This window comes from Phoca vitulina, unplaced genomic scaffold (genome assembly GCF_004348235.1).
Source record: "Phoca vitulina isolate PV1807 unplaced genomic scaffold, GSC_HSeal_1.0 scaffold14, whole genome shotgun sequence".
NCBI lineage: Eukaryota > Metazoa > Chordata > Mammalia > Carnivora > Phocidae > Phoca > Phoca vitulina.
Window position 1 is genome coordinate 44,017,070 of NW_022589717.1, and position 19,330 is coordinate 44,036,399.

The 19,330-nt window shown below is 37.7% G+C and overlaps 1 protein-coding gene across 3 annotated transcripts in view; it reads right to left on the reverse strand.

Annotated features, from left to right (window-relative positions):
• Positions 1–2,054: 2,054 nt before the first annotated feature.
• LOC116637616 (histone PARylation factor 1) overlaps positions 2,055–19,330 on the reverse strand; it is a 30,230-nt gene continuing 12,954 nt past the window's right edge. For 2 of the 3 annotated variants that reach the window (XM_032413190.1, XM_032413189.1), the window contains 4 exons: positions 14,726–14,876; positions 10,312–10,399; positions 6,238–6,410; positions 4,556–4,804 (listed from right to left, as the gene is read on the reverse strand). In XM_032413190.1, the coding sequence (XP_032269081.1) occupies positions 4,673–4,804; positions 6,238–6,410; positions 10,312–10,399; positions 14,726–14,876 (544 nt within the window). In that variant the 3' untranslated portion in view covers positions 4,556–4,672. Of the gene's footprint in view, positions 4,805–6,237; positions 6,411–10,311; positions 10,400–14,725; positions 14,877–19,330 lie in introns of all 3 variants that reach the window. The other variant, XM_032413188.1, reaches the window with a different exon arrangement.

A 19,330-nucleotide genomic window follows, 5' to 3' on the forward strand; every position in this document is an offset into this window, starting at 1 on the left:
GGGATATAGTCGTTTGACTTTTATTCTGAATAAAATGGGAAGCCAGTGTGGCAGAAAAGTGACATGATCTGACTTAACGTGATCTCTGGCTGCTTTGTTGGGGATAGACTATAATGGGGAAGGGGTGGATGGAGGGAGACCAATTAGAAGGCTCTTGGAATAATCAAGGTAAGATATGGTAGAGGCTTGAACCTGACTGGGGTGGTGGAGGTCATTCAAGTGCTGGATTCTAGACATTTTGGAGGTGGCAGAGGCAGGATTTGCTAATGGATCGAATGTGGAGTGATACAAGAGGAGTAAAAGATGTTTCCAATGGCCACTGACTGAACTGGGAATGACTTCAGGAAGACCAGATTTGAGGTTGTATACAGAGGAATTTTGGTTTTAAGACATTAAGTTTTAAATGACTTTTCGACTTCCAAGTGGGGATGTCAAGTAGGCAGTTATATATACCGAGACTCAAGTTCAGGAGGAAGGTCCAGCCTAAGAGACCTAAAACATCTGGGAGGTATCATCCTGAGCCAGTGGACAGAGTGGACTGAGCATTGACATACATGTATATTTAGATTTGAGGAGATGAGGCGCCAGCAGAAGAGGGAGCAACCAGTGAGGTAGGGTGAAGATTGGTGCCTTTAAGAGAAAGGTGGTCCCCTAAGGCAAGTGAATAATAGTTTCAAGGAGGATCAGTGAAGTAAATGGGGACTGAAAGTTGCCCAGTGGGAGATAATGGATAACTTTGATCAAAGCAGGCTCAGATCAGGCAAAAGTCTGATTGGAGTGGGTTTGACAGAGATTGATGAAAGGAATTGAAGGCAGCTATTTTTTTTTTTTTTTTAAGATTTTATATATTTGAGAGAGAGCATGAGCAGGGGCGGGGAATGGGCAGAGAGAGAGGGAGAAGCAGCCTTCATGCTGCGCAGGGAGCCCCATGCGGGGCTCTATCCCAGGAGCCTGGGATTATGACCTGAGCCGAAGGCAGGTGCTTAACCAACTGAGCCACCCAGTCGCCCCCAAAAGGCAACTATTTCAACTCTTGCTGAGTTTTCCAGAAACTGGATGCGTGAGAGTATTTTGTTTTAGGATGCAGGATATTACAGCTTTTGTTGTTGATAGGAATATTGGAGAGGGAAAATTGATTTGAAGAGAGAGAGAGGTCTTTGAGTAGGCAAGAGGGGATGGCTCTTGGGACATTAAGCAACATTTATAGCAATGTGGAAGAGGCAGAGTATATTGGGTAGTTGGTAGTGTGGGGTGAGATTTTGGGGAAGTTACTTTGTTTTTTCTTAGTGAAATAAATAAACTGAGGGCTGGGAGGTACTGTTGCATGTTTGAGGAAAGATGTGAAAGTAGTAGGATTTAATGGGCAGTAGTATGACCAACTTGAGGTTAAAACAAGACCAGTTGTCATGGTTGTATTTTTTTCCCCAGCCACCTGATACTGAGCAGAAGTAGGAGTAGGCAGCTTTTTATCAGGCTTAAGTTTCTAACGTAAGTACAGCTAATGGAGAGAGGGGCAGTGGAGTAGATGAGGGAGTGATCATAATGATGGAGAGTGGAATACAAGGGCTGGGTGAAGAGGGAAGCAAGAATACCAAGTGAAGAATAGTGAAAAAGGCTGTTAGATCAGTGAATTGGTGTAGGCTACGGTGGGTTTGAAAACTGGGTGGAGCTGGGGACTAGAAGAAGAGGGAGGAAAAGACGGGTGGTGATATTTTGGACAGTAGGATGCTTGAAACTGAGATTAGGGAGGGGGTTTGCATTATTGGTGCTGACAAGGTCTAGGGTGTGACTTTGGAGTTGATAGCTAAAGAGGGGGACCATCTAGATCAGGAGTCAGCAAATTTTCCACCGTGAAGTGCCAGATAGTAAATATTTTAGGCTTTGGGGGCCGTAACAATCTGCTGCAACTACTCTGCCGTTGTAGGCCCACGTAATACGCAAATGAACGGGTGTGGCTGTTTCTCCATACAATTTTTTTTTTTTTTAAGATTTTATTTTCAGAGAGAGAGACAGCAAGAGAGGGAACACAAGTAGGGGGAGTGGGAGAGGGAGAAGCAGGCTTCCCGCTGACAAAAACAAGTGGGTCAGATTTGGCCCTCAGCACGTTTGTTGACCCCTGGTCTAGATACTGAATAAACTGTGAGGTTTAGGGTATCAGGATCATCTGCATAGATAGCAGGTATCTGTCATTGTGGTGACGTAATATGTAGCACTACCTTGGATTGTTTTATAGCTTTCATTTTTTCCCTTGGGTGTATCTTTCCACATGTGTGTTTGAGAGATTATACCCCGTTATTAAGCTCCAGGAATGAGCTTAGCTAAATTTGAGTAGTAATTTTCTGTTAGATTCTTACCGAGTTAAGGTACTTCATTTGGGAGTCTAGGCATTTAGAACGTGTTCTGAGAACAGAAGTAGATAGGCGGTGCTTGGAAGCGACTATAGCCATTGGATGGCCACATCCTAGGTAGATAAAAATATTCAGCAAACTAGGTTAGCGGACTGTGCTTCAGTGAAGGAAAGAGAAAGAGAAGTTTGGTATTGTATTGTAAGGAGCTTGCTCTTTAATGAAAAATGTTCAGTAGTTGGAAGGTGAGTACCTCCTGAAACCTGTTTCCAGCCCTCTGACACAACTTGGAGTTTGAGACTGGAAATCCGCAACTACAGTATCCAGATGATAATGGCCATATTCTTGGCATTGGTATCCAATTCAATCTTTGCTGTTACACAACGCCTGGCTTTCTGAAAATACACATTCATGTTAGGTTTGTATAAGCAAAGGATGAAAAGCTGATCTTTTTTTTGTCCCCCTTCATTTTAATTTGTTCCTTGATAAGAAGTCCTGTTAGAATCTGTATTACTGATCACAAGAAGGCATATTTTTTAAAAAAAACTACAAACTATATTTGAAACTGTTGGATCAAGGAATGGCAGAATTTATTAAATGGCTAATATTTCTAGCTAAGAAGATTGCTTTAATGTAAGATAGCTGATTGATCTGAATAATCAGTACTTAAAAGATATATGTTAACTATTTCTGAATACTGCCCCCAATATTAGGTACCTTAGAAACTAAGGAAATCTGAGGGAAAAGGCTCAGGAGCTTATAAAATGTTCAATTATTTAAGATCCAATGTGATTTGGTCACCTTTTCTAATCAAAGTATGTGTGAGCTAATGTTCCTGTCCTCTTACAGCTTAGTTCAGATGGGGCCAGGACCTGCAGATGCTTACACACTGAAATGTGGCAGTTCCTTAAAACCTCCTGAGACCTCCCCATCAGAACTATGAAAGTTCCAGTACAGTAATGAAAGGGAAGGTAAAAGGATATTTTCAGTTTAGTTTGGCTAAGCTATTATATAAAACATCTCTTGAAGAAAGAATCTTAATGACCTACAAAGGCAGCCTGGGCCATGGGAATGAGAATAGATACTAGGTATAGGCTGTAAGAGCAGAGGAGATTTTTGACCTCAGAAGACATTCTGTTGTCTGAGAAGTCAAGAATTCTTACCTTAAGGGCATCTCAAAATAGTTTCCCAAATCTTGCTAGTGTGATTTTATCAGGCACTTAGTGAGCAGCATGGAATAGGGTCATTTTGTTCAACAAATAAATACATATTCAAAGGTTTGTGTTACTGAGGAGGGATACATACTGATAAAATACATGTTCTTAAAAAACCTGCAGCTTAACTGGGGAGATGAGACAAGCTGCTCGTATTAAAAATCCTGGCTGGAAGTGTTTGCAAATAGTCTACTCATACTTTGTATCAAAAAGAGTAAGTATCAGAGTATCTCAAACTATTTTAAGAAGACAGCTGACAGGATAAGTGACACTGGAGACTGACAATTCAACAAAAGTTCTTTGGGTAAGGCAAGTCAATCTTCTGCAAAACGTGGGGGTTACAAGATGACCTAAGGGCTTTTTTACCTTGAACTTCATACAAAGGGGAAATGGCTTATATGCTCTTCAGCCCAATCTGCAGAGTTGGCTATTTTACATTTCATGGTTTGCGCTCTGTTTTTAAGGGGAAGGACATTTTTTTCAGGCTTAAGGAGGATGTGAATCTGGTTTGCAGTAGTAAACTTTAAATTAATGGTATATTGATTAGTATACTATACTGTATATCAATATTCTATGCTATACTGATTAGTAAATACAGTGAGTCAAAGAATTGTTTTAAAGAATGTACCTAATAGGTACCTGGACTACATATGTATCACCTGGAGATATTGTTAAAAAGTAACTTTGGTACCTCTGGGGTCAGGCACCTCCCAAGTTTACTTCCCCTATGCCCTCCCCACCGCCCACAAATCCAGTCCTTAGAGCTATAGCTATTATTAACTCAAGTCTGAGGAAATAAATTTTTAGTTGTCCATATGTTCAATATTGAAACAGGGCTCCCTGATGAGAGGACAGTCTAGTTATCCACGGGCAGTAGACCGTGACTTCCTGTGACATGTCAGAGGACTTTGGTTGTCTTTCAGATGTGATTAGGGCATCACCATTTAGATGACTGCCATTTATCTGCACATGAAAGAAAAGGGTTAGAAGAGCTTCATAAAAGTTTTTAGTAAATATTTCCATCAATTTATTTTCTGTATTCCTTAAAAACAAATCACAAGTTTAATACTAATGCTTTAAAATATTATACACCGAAAGAAAGCCAACTCTCATTCATGCTGCAAGTTGGTCTATGTTCTCTTTACTTCTGTTTGCCAAATGATCTTCAATAATTTCTGCAAAGAGATTCCTCTTCAACAGATTATATGCAAGAGGTAAAAGCTGGCCAGCAACTTTATGAAAATACTGAAAAATAAAAGAATATAACATTAAGCAGAGAATATAGCAGATGCCCTAGTAAGTAGCAAAAAACACACTGAAAAAGCTCTTGTTTAACAAAGCTACTCTCCAAATCATTTTAGCTACTTTCTCAATTGGCTAGGAACAGTGAATTCACACAGGCATTTAGCATTCTGTTCAAGAGGCAATCTTGTAGTTCTAAAAGACTAATGGTACATCTTGAAGAAAATTCAGAAGAAAACTGAGTTAAAATTTTAAGCTTCCTTATTCCCTTAGGTAAGGATCATCGTCCTTTTTACTTGCCCCAAACTATACGCTCAAATGTTCTTTCCTTCTTTAGTGTATCCCTACCAGTTAAGATTTTAATCATTATTTTCCTTAGTTGATACTATATGAAACGGTATGCTGAATTTGAGTTTTCAAATCACATTTATTCCCCTTTATCTTCAAATTCTCTCTCCCTGACCCCACCATGTAACCCTGGTCCATCCCTTAAGTCACTGCCTTGGGTTTATCAAGTGACTTAGACTACTGCTATTATATATATACTCGAAGAGAACCTGGCAATGCTTCCGTTGATGTAGTTAGCACTTACCAGATGCTCAGTACTGTGCTAAACCTTTTCATATGTTGTTTAGTACTCACACCAATCATTTTCAATTAAGTTGATAAACATTTTTTTGGCAGGCCCAGCATTATTCTGATTGGTCAATGACTGTTATTCTGGCTGTTAAACATTTGTGATTATTTTTACTAATAACCATATATAAGGTAGGCAAAGAAACACAGTGATAGGGTTTGGAGCAGAGTTCTCAAAACAGACGCCCCTGACCAGTGGCATCAGCCTGACCTGTGACGGGTCTAAGACTCACCCAAGAACTCGATCAAAACTTGGAGGGTGGGGGGCGTAGGGGTAAGTACATCGATCTGTGTCTGAACAGCCCTCCACATCGTGGTGATACCTGCTGAGGTCAGAGCGCCGCTGGTTTAGTCTTGCCGCTCACACTAGTCTACAGAGCAGCAGTGTTACCAGTACCCAGGAGCAGGTCAAACGCAGACTCTGGCCTCACCGCAGATGCACTCAAACAGTCCTACGAAAGGTATGTGTACATAGCCATACACATATCTAACTACCAGCATATAGCCCTAGAATACGTCTAATAAGTAAATTCACTTTAATGTAAACCTGAAGGCAAATAACCTTGGTTAGTCACCTTTGGCAGAATACAAGATGAATTTCAAATAAATATTTTCAGACATCTGCTTATCAAAAAGTTCATTTTGGGAAAAAAAATTCATTTTGACACACAAGCTGAATTTATATCCTACCCACGCTAGTGGGGACATAAATGTGCATGCTCTAGTATGCCTGTATGTGGAGTGTGGTGGGGAAGAGAAGGGTTTGGTGACTGTTGGGAGGTAGTTTTTTTTTTACTCACGTGTGAACCGTAACAAAAGAGATCCATTCCCAGCTCAAGCCCCATACCATAATCACATTCATCATTAGCAAACTGCACAAAGGTCATCATTTCCTGAATGGGAGCAAAAGCTTTTAGTCTGTCCTCATCACTTGGTGCCTCAACAATTGTCTTGCAAATTCTCTTGAGGTTGGCTGTAAGAAACCAAGGATATAAAAAGATGATCTGCACCCATCATCAAAGGTAAAAAGATAATTAAGCTGGTTTTTCCTCATCAATTTTTATACTAGTACAACAAATGCCACCTTGGGTGGCACTATAATTTAGAATGGCAATTTTATAATTTAAGAAAAGTGGTTTAACAAAAAAGATTTTTATATCAGCAAAGTGTGACTATTTTACCATGGATCTAGTTGCAATCATGATTATACATAAGCTTTTAAAGATTTTTAGTAGGCTAGTCCACGGATCAACAAACTGGCCAAACCTGACACACCCTCTGTTTTTAACTGCCCTCACACTAAGAATGTTTTTCCATTTTAGCTCGTTGGGAAAAAAAAAAAAATATGGCAACAGAGACCATACATAGCCCACCTCTGGGCTAGTCCATGTTAGGAGCTGGATTTAAAAAAAAAACCCAAAACAGACCATAATGTTTATTCTTTATTGCTCTGTCCTACCTGTTCTTAGAGGTAGAGAGAAAGACAATATAAGAAATAAGAAATCATTGCCGAATTAAACCTTTACCAAAGTGTGGCCACAGCAAAAGTGTAATTTGATGTAAGAACACAGAGAAAATTTCTAACCTCTAAATTTAAAAAGCCAGTGGTTTAACATTTTCATTTTGGCTTTCAACATTTTCCCCTCCTCTCCTTTCTGGATGCCGGTGTGCATCAGATCTCAGGATGCATATGAAGGTACTTAACACTATCTAATTAGACTTCCTTTTTGACAAATTGTACCTCCTTTTTGACAAACTACTGCCCTAAGGATAATCCAGTAATAAAAATAATGGATATTATTCAAACAAACCAATAAAAATACATTTCTGAACTAAGTGGCTGCTGTACTGGGGGGGAGAGGAAGATTCATTAGAACGTTAACAATTACACCTAAGAATGATACATGACTTTTAAGTTTTAATATATAAGGCACAATATTCTGTTGATACTAACTACAGACCTAAGATTATCAAGAGTGGTAAAGAAATACTAGGGCTTTTAACCTCCGAATATGAATATATTTGATTCAGTTGTGACGAGTGCACAGAATGCATACTCTCTGTGAGGTCACAAAATGTATTTTGTTCCTTTTCCCACCTTTGGTAGATAAGTATCGCACTGAACAAATTACACTTATCACCTATGTTCCTGCCTATAAATAGTTGTGACACATTTATTGGTTTGAAACTTTTTAAAAAGAGTTTATTTATACAAACTTCATAAGCTTCCTTTTCAGAAAAAAATCAGTGCCAATCATTTAAAGTAAACATATCCAGCCTCCATCAAAAAACCTTAAGGTAATAGAAAATAAGGCGTTCCTTCTTGCACCCAGAGAAGATATAACATCGACTGAGACCCTTAGAATCTCTCTCACCACAGTGCTGTAGGCAGCCCCTACAATTCAATTAGAGTTGGCATGGAAGTGAAGACCTAGTTGTCTTCTGTTAGCAAGTAATTTAAAGTTTATCACTTTCTGATGTCTTCTACTTTCACTCCAGGTAAGTCATATATGGACTACAAAAGAATAAGCAATTTACAACAATTACTAAGCTATCAAAATACTAAACAGAGATGAAAATATTCAGTTCACCACCAGTGTGAGGAAAAATATGTTCTTCCACCAATAAAAACTTCCACGAAAATTCACTTTAACAGAAGCCCAAACTTGATACCTAAGTGAAGCCTTAAATTAACACTCAAAAATGCTGCCTTAAATGTTACTATTCAAAACAATGATTTAGGAGCTTCAATACTTGGTTCGTATTTTATTCTTCTACTACCACCAACTGGAATACTTAAGCTAAGCCATAGTGATTGTGCCAAAGTTAAAGTTGGGCAACTAGCTAAGCAGTTATTCTTTAGTTAGTGGTAAGCACTCTACAGTCAGAAAGACCTAAGTTTGAGATCCACTTTCCACCTGAAAAGGGAATAAGACCTACTTTAAAGAGTGGGGGGAGTGTTACTGTATAAATATCACTTGATGTAATCTATTATGATATTTATGAACTGCTCAATAAATGGTATCTTATTTGCCAGGTTGGAATGTTATGTTCCAAGTTTCAAAGGGGAAACTGGTTATGAACAAACTACCCTGTGATTTACCGAACACTGTTGCACATTAACAAACTGCAGGTCAACTGTACTTCCCGGCAAACAACACTAGGCAAAAGCAAGATGATATTAGGTCCCTAACTTTACGCCTTGCTGCACTTCTCAGTCAAAAATAATTAAACCACAGAAGGATCTAGTATCTAGAATGTTAGCAAAAGGAGAGATAAATAAAAATGATTTTAGAGATAAAAATAAAGACCCACAACCAGGGGAGGGTAATAAGGTTTACTCCAGGGTATTACAATTTAATACCTACCACCCCCGAAGTTTTAGTAACTCCTAGATCTACAACAAATGTTCTCAGACTTTCCCATACAAGACAGTAAATCTGCTTTATAAAGCTTCGAGTGCACTAACACACAGGCAGAAGATTCGAGTACAGGCAGAAGACTGAACAGTAAATAGCTGGAGCCTATACTCGTTCCCCATTAGAGATTGACTACCTCTGACTTCAGAGAGGAGATATAGGACAGATTAGACTGTCGAACAAATAAAATGTAGGCTACCTATGTAATTAAGTTTTTTCTGGTAGCTGTATTAAAGAAATATGTGAAACTAATTTGAAGATATTTAACAACCCATTATATCCACATAGCATAATTTGAAGATATTTAACAACCCATTATATCCACATAACATGTAATTAATATTAAAAAAAATTTAAGTTTCAGTTTTTAAAGTTAAATGAATTAAAATCAAAATTACAAATTCAGCTCAATTGCACTAGCCACATATGAAGTGCTCTGTAGCCATTCATGGCCATATTTACTTTTCCCATGGAATTCCTCTAAAATGGTAGGGGTACAGCAAAAATAGTTACACATGAATAGTTGTGATTTAAGATACCAATCTTGGCTGGAGACTCTGTACAACAAAGTTTGAGAACAGCTGCTTTAGAAAACTGGTTAAAAAATGCAGATTTCTAGGTTCCAACCCCAGAGACTAACAACCAAGGCTGGTTAGTTCTGTTCTGAAAAATGGATGACCAATATTATATGTGTTTGGGCAGGAATACTTGGTTCTTGAGGAAGTGCTAATTTTGATTTCCTTCTAAATTTTATCCTTCTTGGAAAAGGATAATATATAAGAGAATGCCAATAGGGATGTTCCAAGTAAGAAGGGAATAAAAAGGAGAGGGGAAAGAGTTAAGAAGTGATTTTCCCCCCTTTTTTTCAAAATAGCAATAATTAGATTTTGTATATAAACAGTCCATTTTCAGAGTTTTTGTACTTGTAAATGAAGTAGTTCAGGATCTTGGGCTTCTGAAAGCTAAACAGTCTTATATACAGATGAAAAAATTTTCACAAAGGACTATATAACCACACACTATTTCAAGAATTATTTTGTAAGTTGACTATAATGTCAAATGTCTGAAATAGTTCAGAAAAAGTAACCCAGGCAATAGGTTAAAATTCTTTAAACTCTTAAAATTAACTACCGTATTTTGAGCCCTATTAGGCAAGCACTGTGCTAAGAACCTTACATACTCTTTACACTCCAAACATCCCTATATATGAATGGTACTCACCATTATTAACCATTTTAGAGATGAAAAAGACAAGGTTTACCAGTAAGGTTAAGTAATTTGCTTAAGGTTACACAGCTATAAACCTAATTTTAATTCAGGCCTGATTGCTCCTAAAACTTGAGCTTGCTCTTTATCCCTAAGATCTAGTGACTGTCTCACGAAAGGCATACTTACTTACCTACTTCTCAATACAAGGAAAACCTTCCTCATACGTTTACATAAGAAATACATTACCATCCGTTTCAGGGAGCTCTCTGTACCCAACATCATTTTTATCTACTGGGACAACCAAGCCTGCACCATGAAAGGTCTTTGTCACAACCTAAATAAAAAAAATAAATACAACTATTGGTAAACAGACAAAATAGACATGGTAGATAGATAAAATCAACAAACAACAAACTCTCCAAAATAAATGTACACACACAAACCCTCAACATTTATGTCAAAATGTAACATTTAATGACATTTCATTCAACCTGGAGTCCACCACCAAAGTTTAATATTATTTCTTCAAAATCAGTAAAAGTTAAGCACATGAAGAAATGATAGAACAGTGAAACTGGCTTTTACTAATTGCACTCAGGCAGAAGTCCACACCCTGATTTGGGAAGGAAGAATGCCAATGCATCCTATTATACGAGGCAAGCCAGAATTTAAGTTTTCTCTTAGGTCACTGTATTTTCTAGGTAGGAAGCATAAGGAACTGAGCCTAAAAGGTCAAGGAATAGTTTTTGTTAGCAGGAAAATGCCACCGGACAGAATTCCTCTCATCCATCTTGCCAAGTTCAGGGCCTCCATTTTTACCTGAAAAATTCAGGCTTGTTTTTGCAAATTTCCCCAAAGTAGGGCAGTTTCCAGTTTTGTGGGCCCTTTACAGAAGCAAAATAACATAACCAGTGATCTTTTATAGTGGTAATCTTCAAAGGCAAGAACAGGCCCAACCACAACCACCACCATAACCCTTCCAGTCTACATTCTTTTTATTCACAATAGTGGTATTATTCTTAGGTCTTTCCTTAACAAAACAACTACTTCAAATATTATGCTTATTTGTGCAGCCCAGTGAAAACTGCCAAGACAGAAGGACACAAGCCCAAAATTAGCTCTTCATTTTAGTCTTCTCACCTAAGTCTCTAGATCTTTTTTTTTTTTTTAAAGATTTTATTTATTCATTTGAGACACAGAGATACAGAGAGAGAGAGCATGAGCAGGGAGAGAGGCAGAGGGAGAGGGAGAAGCAGGCTCCCCGCTGAGCCAGGAGCCCGATGTGGGGCTCAATCCCAGGACCCTGGGATCATGACCTGAGCCGAAGGCAGACGCTTAACCATCTGAGCCACCCAGGCACGGCCCTAAGTCTCTAGATCTTAAAATCTGTTTCACTCAGATGACCCTAATCTCTTGCTTCTTTCATTCTTTCGTAAGTAAGAGAAGGGACAGATTATTCAAAATAAGTTCTCAGATAACAGCTCACCATTTGGAAAAAACAAAGTCATAGTTATACCTTACTCTTTATACCAAAGTAATTTGCAGTTGGATGTTAGGATTAAATGTAAAAATAAAACCAATGAAACCTCTAGAAGGCAAATATTTTTAATAATTTTAGATTGGAAAAGGAGAAGACAGACTTGACTACATAAAATTTAAAAAATCAAATAAAAATCAAGAACAAAAGATACTGATAAAAAATATCTGCAATATATATAACAATAAAAATAAGATGTCTTTAAACTATAAAGGAGTCTTACAAGGAAAAAACACCCAACTTAAAACACAAATAAGAAAAGGTGAATTCTAACCCTGACAGAAAAATGGCCAAACTTCAGGCAGTTCACCAAAGAAATACAAATGGCCAGTAGATAAGTGAAAAATATTTAATGTCCTTTATAATCAAAGAAATGCTAATTAAAACAATGACTTATCATTTTACATTTATGCAAGTGGAAAAGACCAAAAGGGACTGCTAATACCTAGTAGTGGCAAAGGTATGAGGAGAACAGGCACTCAATCGTTGCTGGTGGGAACGTAAACTAGCTTCACTCAGGGAGTTTTGCAAACAAAGAAAATAAAAAACTCCACAAAATGAAAAACCAGCAAAAAAAACAACATACACAGCCATTCTAAATCACTCTGGACCTGGCAATACTACATCTAGTAATTTCTTCTAAGGAAATAATCAAATAAGTGTGCAAAGAAAGGTATAGAAAGTTATATGTGGCAGGATTTGTCTTTATTTGTGAAAAGTTTTAAGCAACCTAAGCTATGAACATAGAATAGTGCTCTGCTGCCATTCTAAAATTTATGAGGTGGGTCTTCAATTTAGCAATATGAAATGATAATCATAATCACAAGCATAAAAAAGCAGGTCATAAAACAGTATTGATAATGAGAGAAAAAACATCCATATAGTTACTGGCTTATTTTCTCTTCCACTCAGGCTGACACACAACAAAACCATGGGATGTCCCTATTTTCATATTTTTCACAGATGATTAACTGCACTAATTTTCCATAAAGAGGTAGCAATTATTAGCAAAGCACCAGGATCCTAGTTTTATTATGAATAATAGAATTACAAACTTAGGAAAACTGTGCAAGGGTGGGGGATATACTGAGGCATCAGAATCAGAGGATGGAATGATGGAAGGATGTATCCTCATTTTATAGCAACATTAAATCAGTGTTCATTTTTAAACATGAAATCTAGGTATAAAAAAAGGTAAAGTGGCATACGGCCAATTGGTAAGATGGAGTGGAAAGAAAGCTAAATACCAAACATGTGAATTTAGGTTTCAGGTCACTTATGATTTTAAACAAGGAACAAAGCCTCTGTAAACCCTGATTTACTGATCTATGATACAGGATAATAATTCCTCCTTTGTTTGCGGGTTTGTTGTAGAGGTTGAATGAGGTAACTCATAAGCGCTTTGCATTCCAAAACACCATAAGGTATCAACAGTATAAAAACAATTGTTTCTCGCATATTATATAGTGCACTATTATACGAGAATGGATATATTACTCTCCTACATAAGGACAAAGTCACTAACTAATATACGAATGGAACTGAATTTTTCGGAACTAGAAAAGTAAGAATTAAATGAATATCCGACAATAAAAGAACAAACTTCCTTTTTAATAGAAAAGGAACAAAAAGCAAAATCACCAACCGGTTGTCTTTGGGAGGATAAAATCACGGTTGTCTTTTAAGGTTTTTTTTTTTCCCTTTATATTTATATTTTTACCAGTTAATTTTGTGAACGGAAAAAAATATGTACTAAAAAGAAACCTCATGGGGAAGGGAGCTAGGATAAACATACCTATGAAATTTAAACTCCAATGTCATCTTCTAGTTATGGGGAAGAATTAAGGAAATCTCATCTGAAATTATAATTGATGGTAGAAAAATAAAATAAGGTTCTGATGAAAGAATTTGTTATCAGCTATTCTGTCTACAGAAGTACAGTATTTAGTCAAGATAAATTAGGAATAGATAAGTATGAGGCAAGAAATGGCTCATTAGGTGGGAGAGGCTCCCTGTGGAAACTAGGAAGGTAAATGGCAACATAACATCTTGAAGTAATTTAAAAATGTCCCCACTGAAGTGACATTCATTCAAATGCACAGTTTTAGAAATTATTTCTGGCCTCTAGGACTAAAGGAACACTTGCTGAGACTGCAGTTTAGTGACTATAACTTATGTGAGTATCATGCCTGCGGCTGAAGTAGGATTTTCAATAACCAAATACACTAAACTACTTAGTTACCAGTGTTAGTTTATCCAGGAATAACTAGTACTTAATTTGGCCTAGAACTTTCAGATGAACCAGCCACAGCTGATAATGGTGGGAAACTGGAGTGCCCTCATTGCACAGTGATAAATATCCTTCTTTACCAGAGGTTATGAGAACAAAATCCTATAGAATTCTCATTTACCCCAAAACAGAATTCTCCTATGTTGTCTGTCAACTTATTCTGAAATTTTTAACTTCAGATCCAAAAGGATCCAAGACCCAGAAGTCTTTGCTGTTTATAAAAACACTCCACTCACAATGCAGGTGTTAGGAGAGATGCAAAAGGAAATGCTAATGGGACCAATAAGGGAAAAGGAGACAGGACTGCTTAGACACACATTTGCTGCAGAAAGTGAGCAAATCTCAATACACACTGTCTTCCAAAAGGGAATTACCTTTAAAGCCCTTAACTAAACCACTCTAAGGCATACCTTCACAAAACTACTCCCCCAAAACACCTTGCGCTAAATCAACCATCCTTAGCTATTAAAGAAATTTAGGTAAATACTATGCACAAAGCTGCTTTCACTCAATTCTATGAGATGAATAACTGGTAAAACAAGATGAAAAGAGTGGGAAGTCCTGGCATGAGCTAGCAACCAGAGCAGCACTATCTGCTCGCGTGCCTCGGCCTGCCTAACAACTTACGAGAGCCACCCAAGCCCTGCTCCGATGCCATCCTTCTGGCAATCCAGAGGCTGGACAGCCCTGGAGGGAGCCCCTGACGGGTGACGTCTAGCTCTCCTCAGGATGGGGCAGGAGAGAAGGATAAGGTGTAGGTGGGAAGGAATCAAGAGAGGAAAAAATCCTATTAGGCAGCAAAACAGTCTGAGACTAACAGATTTAAACCATACTTTCTTATCTCTCTGTTTCATCTTCATGGTTCTCTGTTCCAGTGGGTACCCCAGTTCTCTGGCTGCTTCTGTTAGTTTCTCATCTATGTTTTTCAAGAGACTAGTTTTCTTTTTATCTGTTACTTCCTTAAGTTTTTTCATCAGAAATAATCTGAAAAAGAAGTAAAAGCCCTCATTATTATGCAGGCCCCTGTACTAAGGATGCAGACCTTGGGAAGTTAAGGGAGTACATTATAGACATCAAATTCCATGCAAGAGAAAAACTGCAGAATAATTACCAACAGTTCTCTCAGAACCCCTAATAGACTTCTTCCAACAACAGAAAGGCAATTATTAATAAAAAAGCTACCAGTCACAGAAACAGCAAACATGATTCAAGTTTGTATTGTCTCTGTAATGTCTATAATAAAGATATAAAAGGTATTTCAAAAGCTGAGATTCAAACCAATTTTAAGCCGTATCACTTGACATTAACATACGGCATACTGCTTTGGAGAAATGTGGCATAACAGAGGAAAACAGTATGTAGATACCAAAAAGAATTTTTTAAAAAGAGCCAGAGGATACTTAAAATACTTAAGATCAGCAGATTTTTTTCAAATGTTATCTACAAATTTGTGTTAAGGTAAATTTAGAAACTACAAAAGGAAATCAAAGCTATTTTATAAGCTTATACAAAAGCACAATCCAAAATAATTTTATTTATTTATTTTTTTAGAGAGAGTGCACACGAGCAAGCATGGGGAGGGGCAGAGGGAGAAAGAGAATCCCAAGCAGGCTCCATGCCCAACACAGAGCCTGTCGTGGGGCTCATCTCACGACACTGAGATCATGACCCAAGCCGAAATCAAGACTTGGATGCTTAACCAACTGAGCCACCCAGGCACCCCTGAAATAATTCTAAAGTATGTGAAAAGTACAATACATTAATGCCAGTTACAGAAATAATTTCATGTTTTATCATAGGCAGGTTAAGACTTTGCCAGCAGAGCAGAAGGTCAAGTGTAAAACGGAGAGCTGGAAGCAGCACTCAGTTGGACACAGAACTCAAACCCCTTCCTCTACAGCCACCTCTAGACACCCAGGAGGAAGCTTGCCTCTCTTCACTACTAACATCTGACAGTCTGCTACAGGCTGGGCACTGTAAAGAGCTTAGAACATTTAGAGTGGGTGCTATTCTTATCCCCATTTTACAAATAAGGAAACTGAGTCACACAGGATTATCAACCTACCCAGTTCATAGAATTAGTATGAATAGATTAAAGTGCACAGAATCCAAGACCACCAAAATCACTGTCTTCAGATTACAGTACATATATCACACCTAATGTTACCTTCAATCTTAACCAGCTGTATATCAAGAGAATGTATTTACATTAACCATAAAAAGCAAATTGATCATGTCAGGCCTAGGTGAATCAATCTTTATGTCTTCCTTACCCTGTCTGGCATATGGGCATATAGGCCTTCAAGTACTCTGTGCCACCTGTTTTCATACTTCCATGCACATACTATTCCCTTGCCTAGAACACCTTTCTTCCCATTCTTTTTTTTTTTTTAAAGATTTTGTTTATTTGACAGAGAGAGACACAGTGAGAGAGGGAACACAAGCAGGGGGAGTGGGAGAGGGAGAAGCAGGCTTCCCGCCAAGCAGGGAGCCCGATGCGGGACTTGATCCCAGGACCCTGGGATCATGACCTGAGCCGAAGGCAGATGCTTAACGACTGAGCCACCCAGGTGCAACCTCTTCCCGTTCTTTAGTAAGTTCTTATACATTCGTCAAGGTCTAGGTAAAATATCCTTTCTATGAAGACTTCCACCACTATTTAAGGCACTTAGTAGCTGTCTTCCCGTACTTATCCCATTATTATGACTATTTCTGTATCAGTTTATTAAGCTTTGATCTCTTGGCTTCAAACCTACTCTCAAATACCCTGCTTTGTGATGCTTACAGTTGAAATATGCAAACTGAAACAACCACCATGAACATTTTATACTCTGTTACATTAAATCTGCTGGGATATACCTTGAACACTGAATGAATCCTTCAGTGGTCATCTGGAAAATATTGGTTCAGTAAGTTATGCAGATCTTACAAATTTAAAAATTTTTCATTTTATCAAATTCTCTCCATTATAGAAATTGAAGATGACACAAACAAATGGAAAGACATTCCCATGCTCATGTATTGGAAGAACAAATATTGTTAAAATGTCCATACTACCCAAAGTAATCTACAGATTTAATGCAATCCCTATCAAAATACCAACAGCATTTTTCACGGAACTAGAACAAACAATCCTAAAATTTGTTACAGAACCACGAATGACCACAGATAGCCAAAGGAATCTTGAAAAAGAAAAACAAAGCCGGAGGTATCACAATTCCAGATTTCAAGTTATACTACAAAACTGTTGTAATCGAAATATTATGGTACTGGCTTAAGAATAGACACAGATCAGTGGAACAGAATAGAAAGCCCAGAAATAGACCCAAAATTGTATGGTCAATTAATCTTCAACAAAGAAGGCAGGAATATGCAGTTGGGGAAAAAGTCCCTTCAACAAATGGTGTTGGGAAAACTGGACAGCTATCTGCAAAAGAATGAAACTAACTGGACCACTTTCTTACACCATACACAAAAATAAACTCAAAATGGCTTAAGGTCCTAAATGTGAGTCCTCAAACCATAAAATTCCTAGAAAAGAGCACAGGTAATAATTTTTCTGACATCGGCTGTAACAACAGCTTTCCAGATAGGTCCCCTGAGGCAAGGGAAAAAAAAAGCAAAAATGAACTACTGGGACTACATCAAAATGAAAAGCTTCAGCACAGGAAAGGAAAAATCAACAAAACTAAAAGACGAGCTATTGAATGGGAGAAGATATTTGCAAATGACATATCTGATAAAGGGTTGGTATCTAAAATATATAAAGAGCTTATACAGCTCAACACCCAAAACACAAATAATCCAATTAAAAAACAGGCAGAAGACATGAACAGACCTTTCTCAAAAGAAGACATACAGATGGCCAACAGACACATGAAAAGATGCTCAACATCACTCATCAAGGAAATGCAAATCAAAACTACAATGAGGGGTACCTGGCTGGCTCAGTCAGAAGGGCATGTGACTCTTGATCTTGGGGTTGTGAGTTTGAGCCCCATGCTGGGTGTAGAGATTACATACATACAAATATACGTACATAAATAAATAAAATGAGATACCACCTCACACCAATCAGAATGGCTAAAATCACCAACACAGAAACAAGTGTTGGTGAGGATGTGGATAAACAGGAACCCTCATGCACTGTTAGTGGGAATGCAAACTGGTGCAGGCCCTGTGGAAAACAGTATGGAGGGTCCTCAAAAAATTAAAAATAAAATTACCATATGATCTAGTAAGCACACTACTTGGTATTTACCCAAAGAACACTAATTTGAAGGGATATATATACCCCCCTATATGTTTACTGCAGCATTATTTACAATAGCCGAATTATGGAAGCAGTCCATGTGTCCATCGATAGAAGAATGGATAAAGAAGATGTGGTACATATATACCATGGAATATTATTCAGCCCTAAAAAAGAATGAAATCCTTGCCAACAACATGGATGGATCTAGGGAGTATAATGTTAAGTGAAATAAGCCAGTCAGAGAAAGACAAATACCCTACGATTTCACTCATATATGGAATTTAAGAAACATGAACAAAGGGGTAAAAAGACAAACCAAAAAAACCTAGATCCTTAATTATAGAGAACAAATCGATGGTCACAAGGGAGGTGCTGGTGGGGGAATATGTAAAGGGAATTAAGAGTACACTTATCTTGATGAGCACAGAGTAATAATATGGAATTGCTGAAGGACTCTTGTACACTTGACACTAATATAACACTCTATGTTAACTACACTGGAATTAAAATAAAATTTAAAAAATAAAATATTCTCTCCATTATATCATAATGTGAAAAAAAAATCTCATTAAAAAGTTTTTAGGTAATGAGAAGTGATCAAGTTCACAATGGTGGTTACAAGTTTCCTTAACTCTAATTTTTGCTTTTGAAATCTTAAATTTTATCACTGACAACAAATATAGTCACAGTTGTTTTCTTGGCTCATTTGAGAAAATGTCTGCCAAATACCCATGTCAGAACATCCAGTTTGTCAGTCACTCTCTCAAGTAAGTAAAGTTCAGCTCCCAACTCAATCTCACAAGACCATTTTCCTTGCGACAGACCTTAACATTTGAGTATGCAGATGTGCTTTCCACGTACTTCCCATTTCATCACATGAAATGTTAAACAGATGTGTGTACTCAATGGTAGAGATCTAATATCTTTACTGCTTCATCACTGAGCTTCTTAAATGACATTCGCATTATATTACTGCTGTGAATAATACAATGACAACTGCAAATCTGGTGCCACCGCCTTGATTTCTGCCAACGTACCATCAGTATTACCCACCATTACCTTTGTGCCACTGGTGCAAAAATGACATATTATCACAAATAGTTTTGAACTCACAGGCCTGCTAAAAAAGTGTTAGGCACCTCTGGGAGTCCACACACCACTGTTTGATAACTGCTGTTTAGAT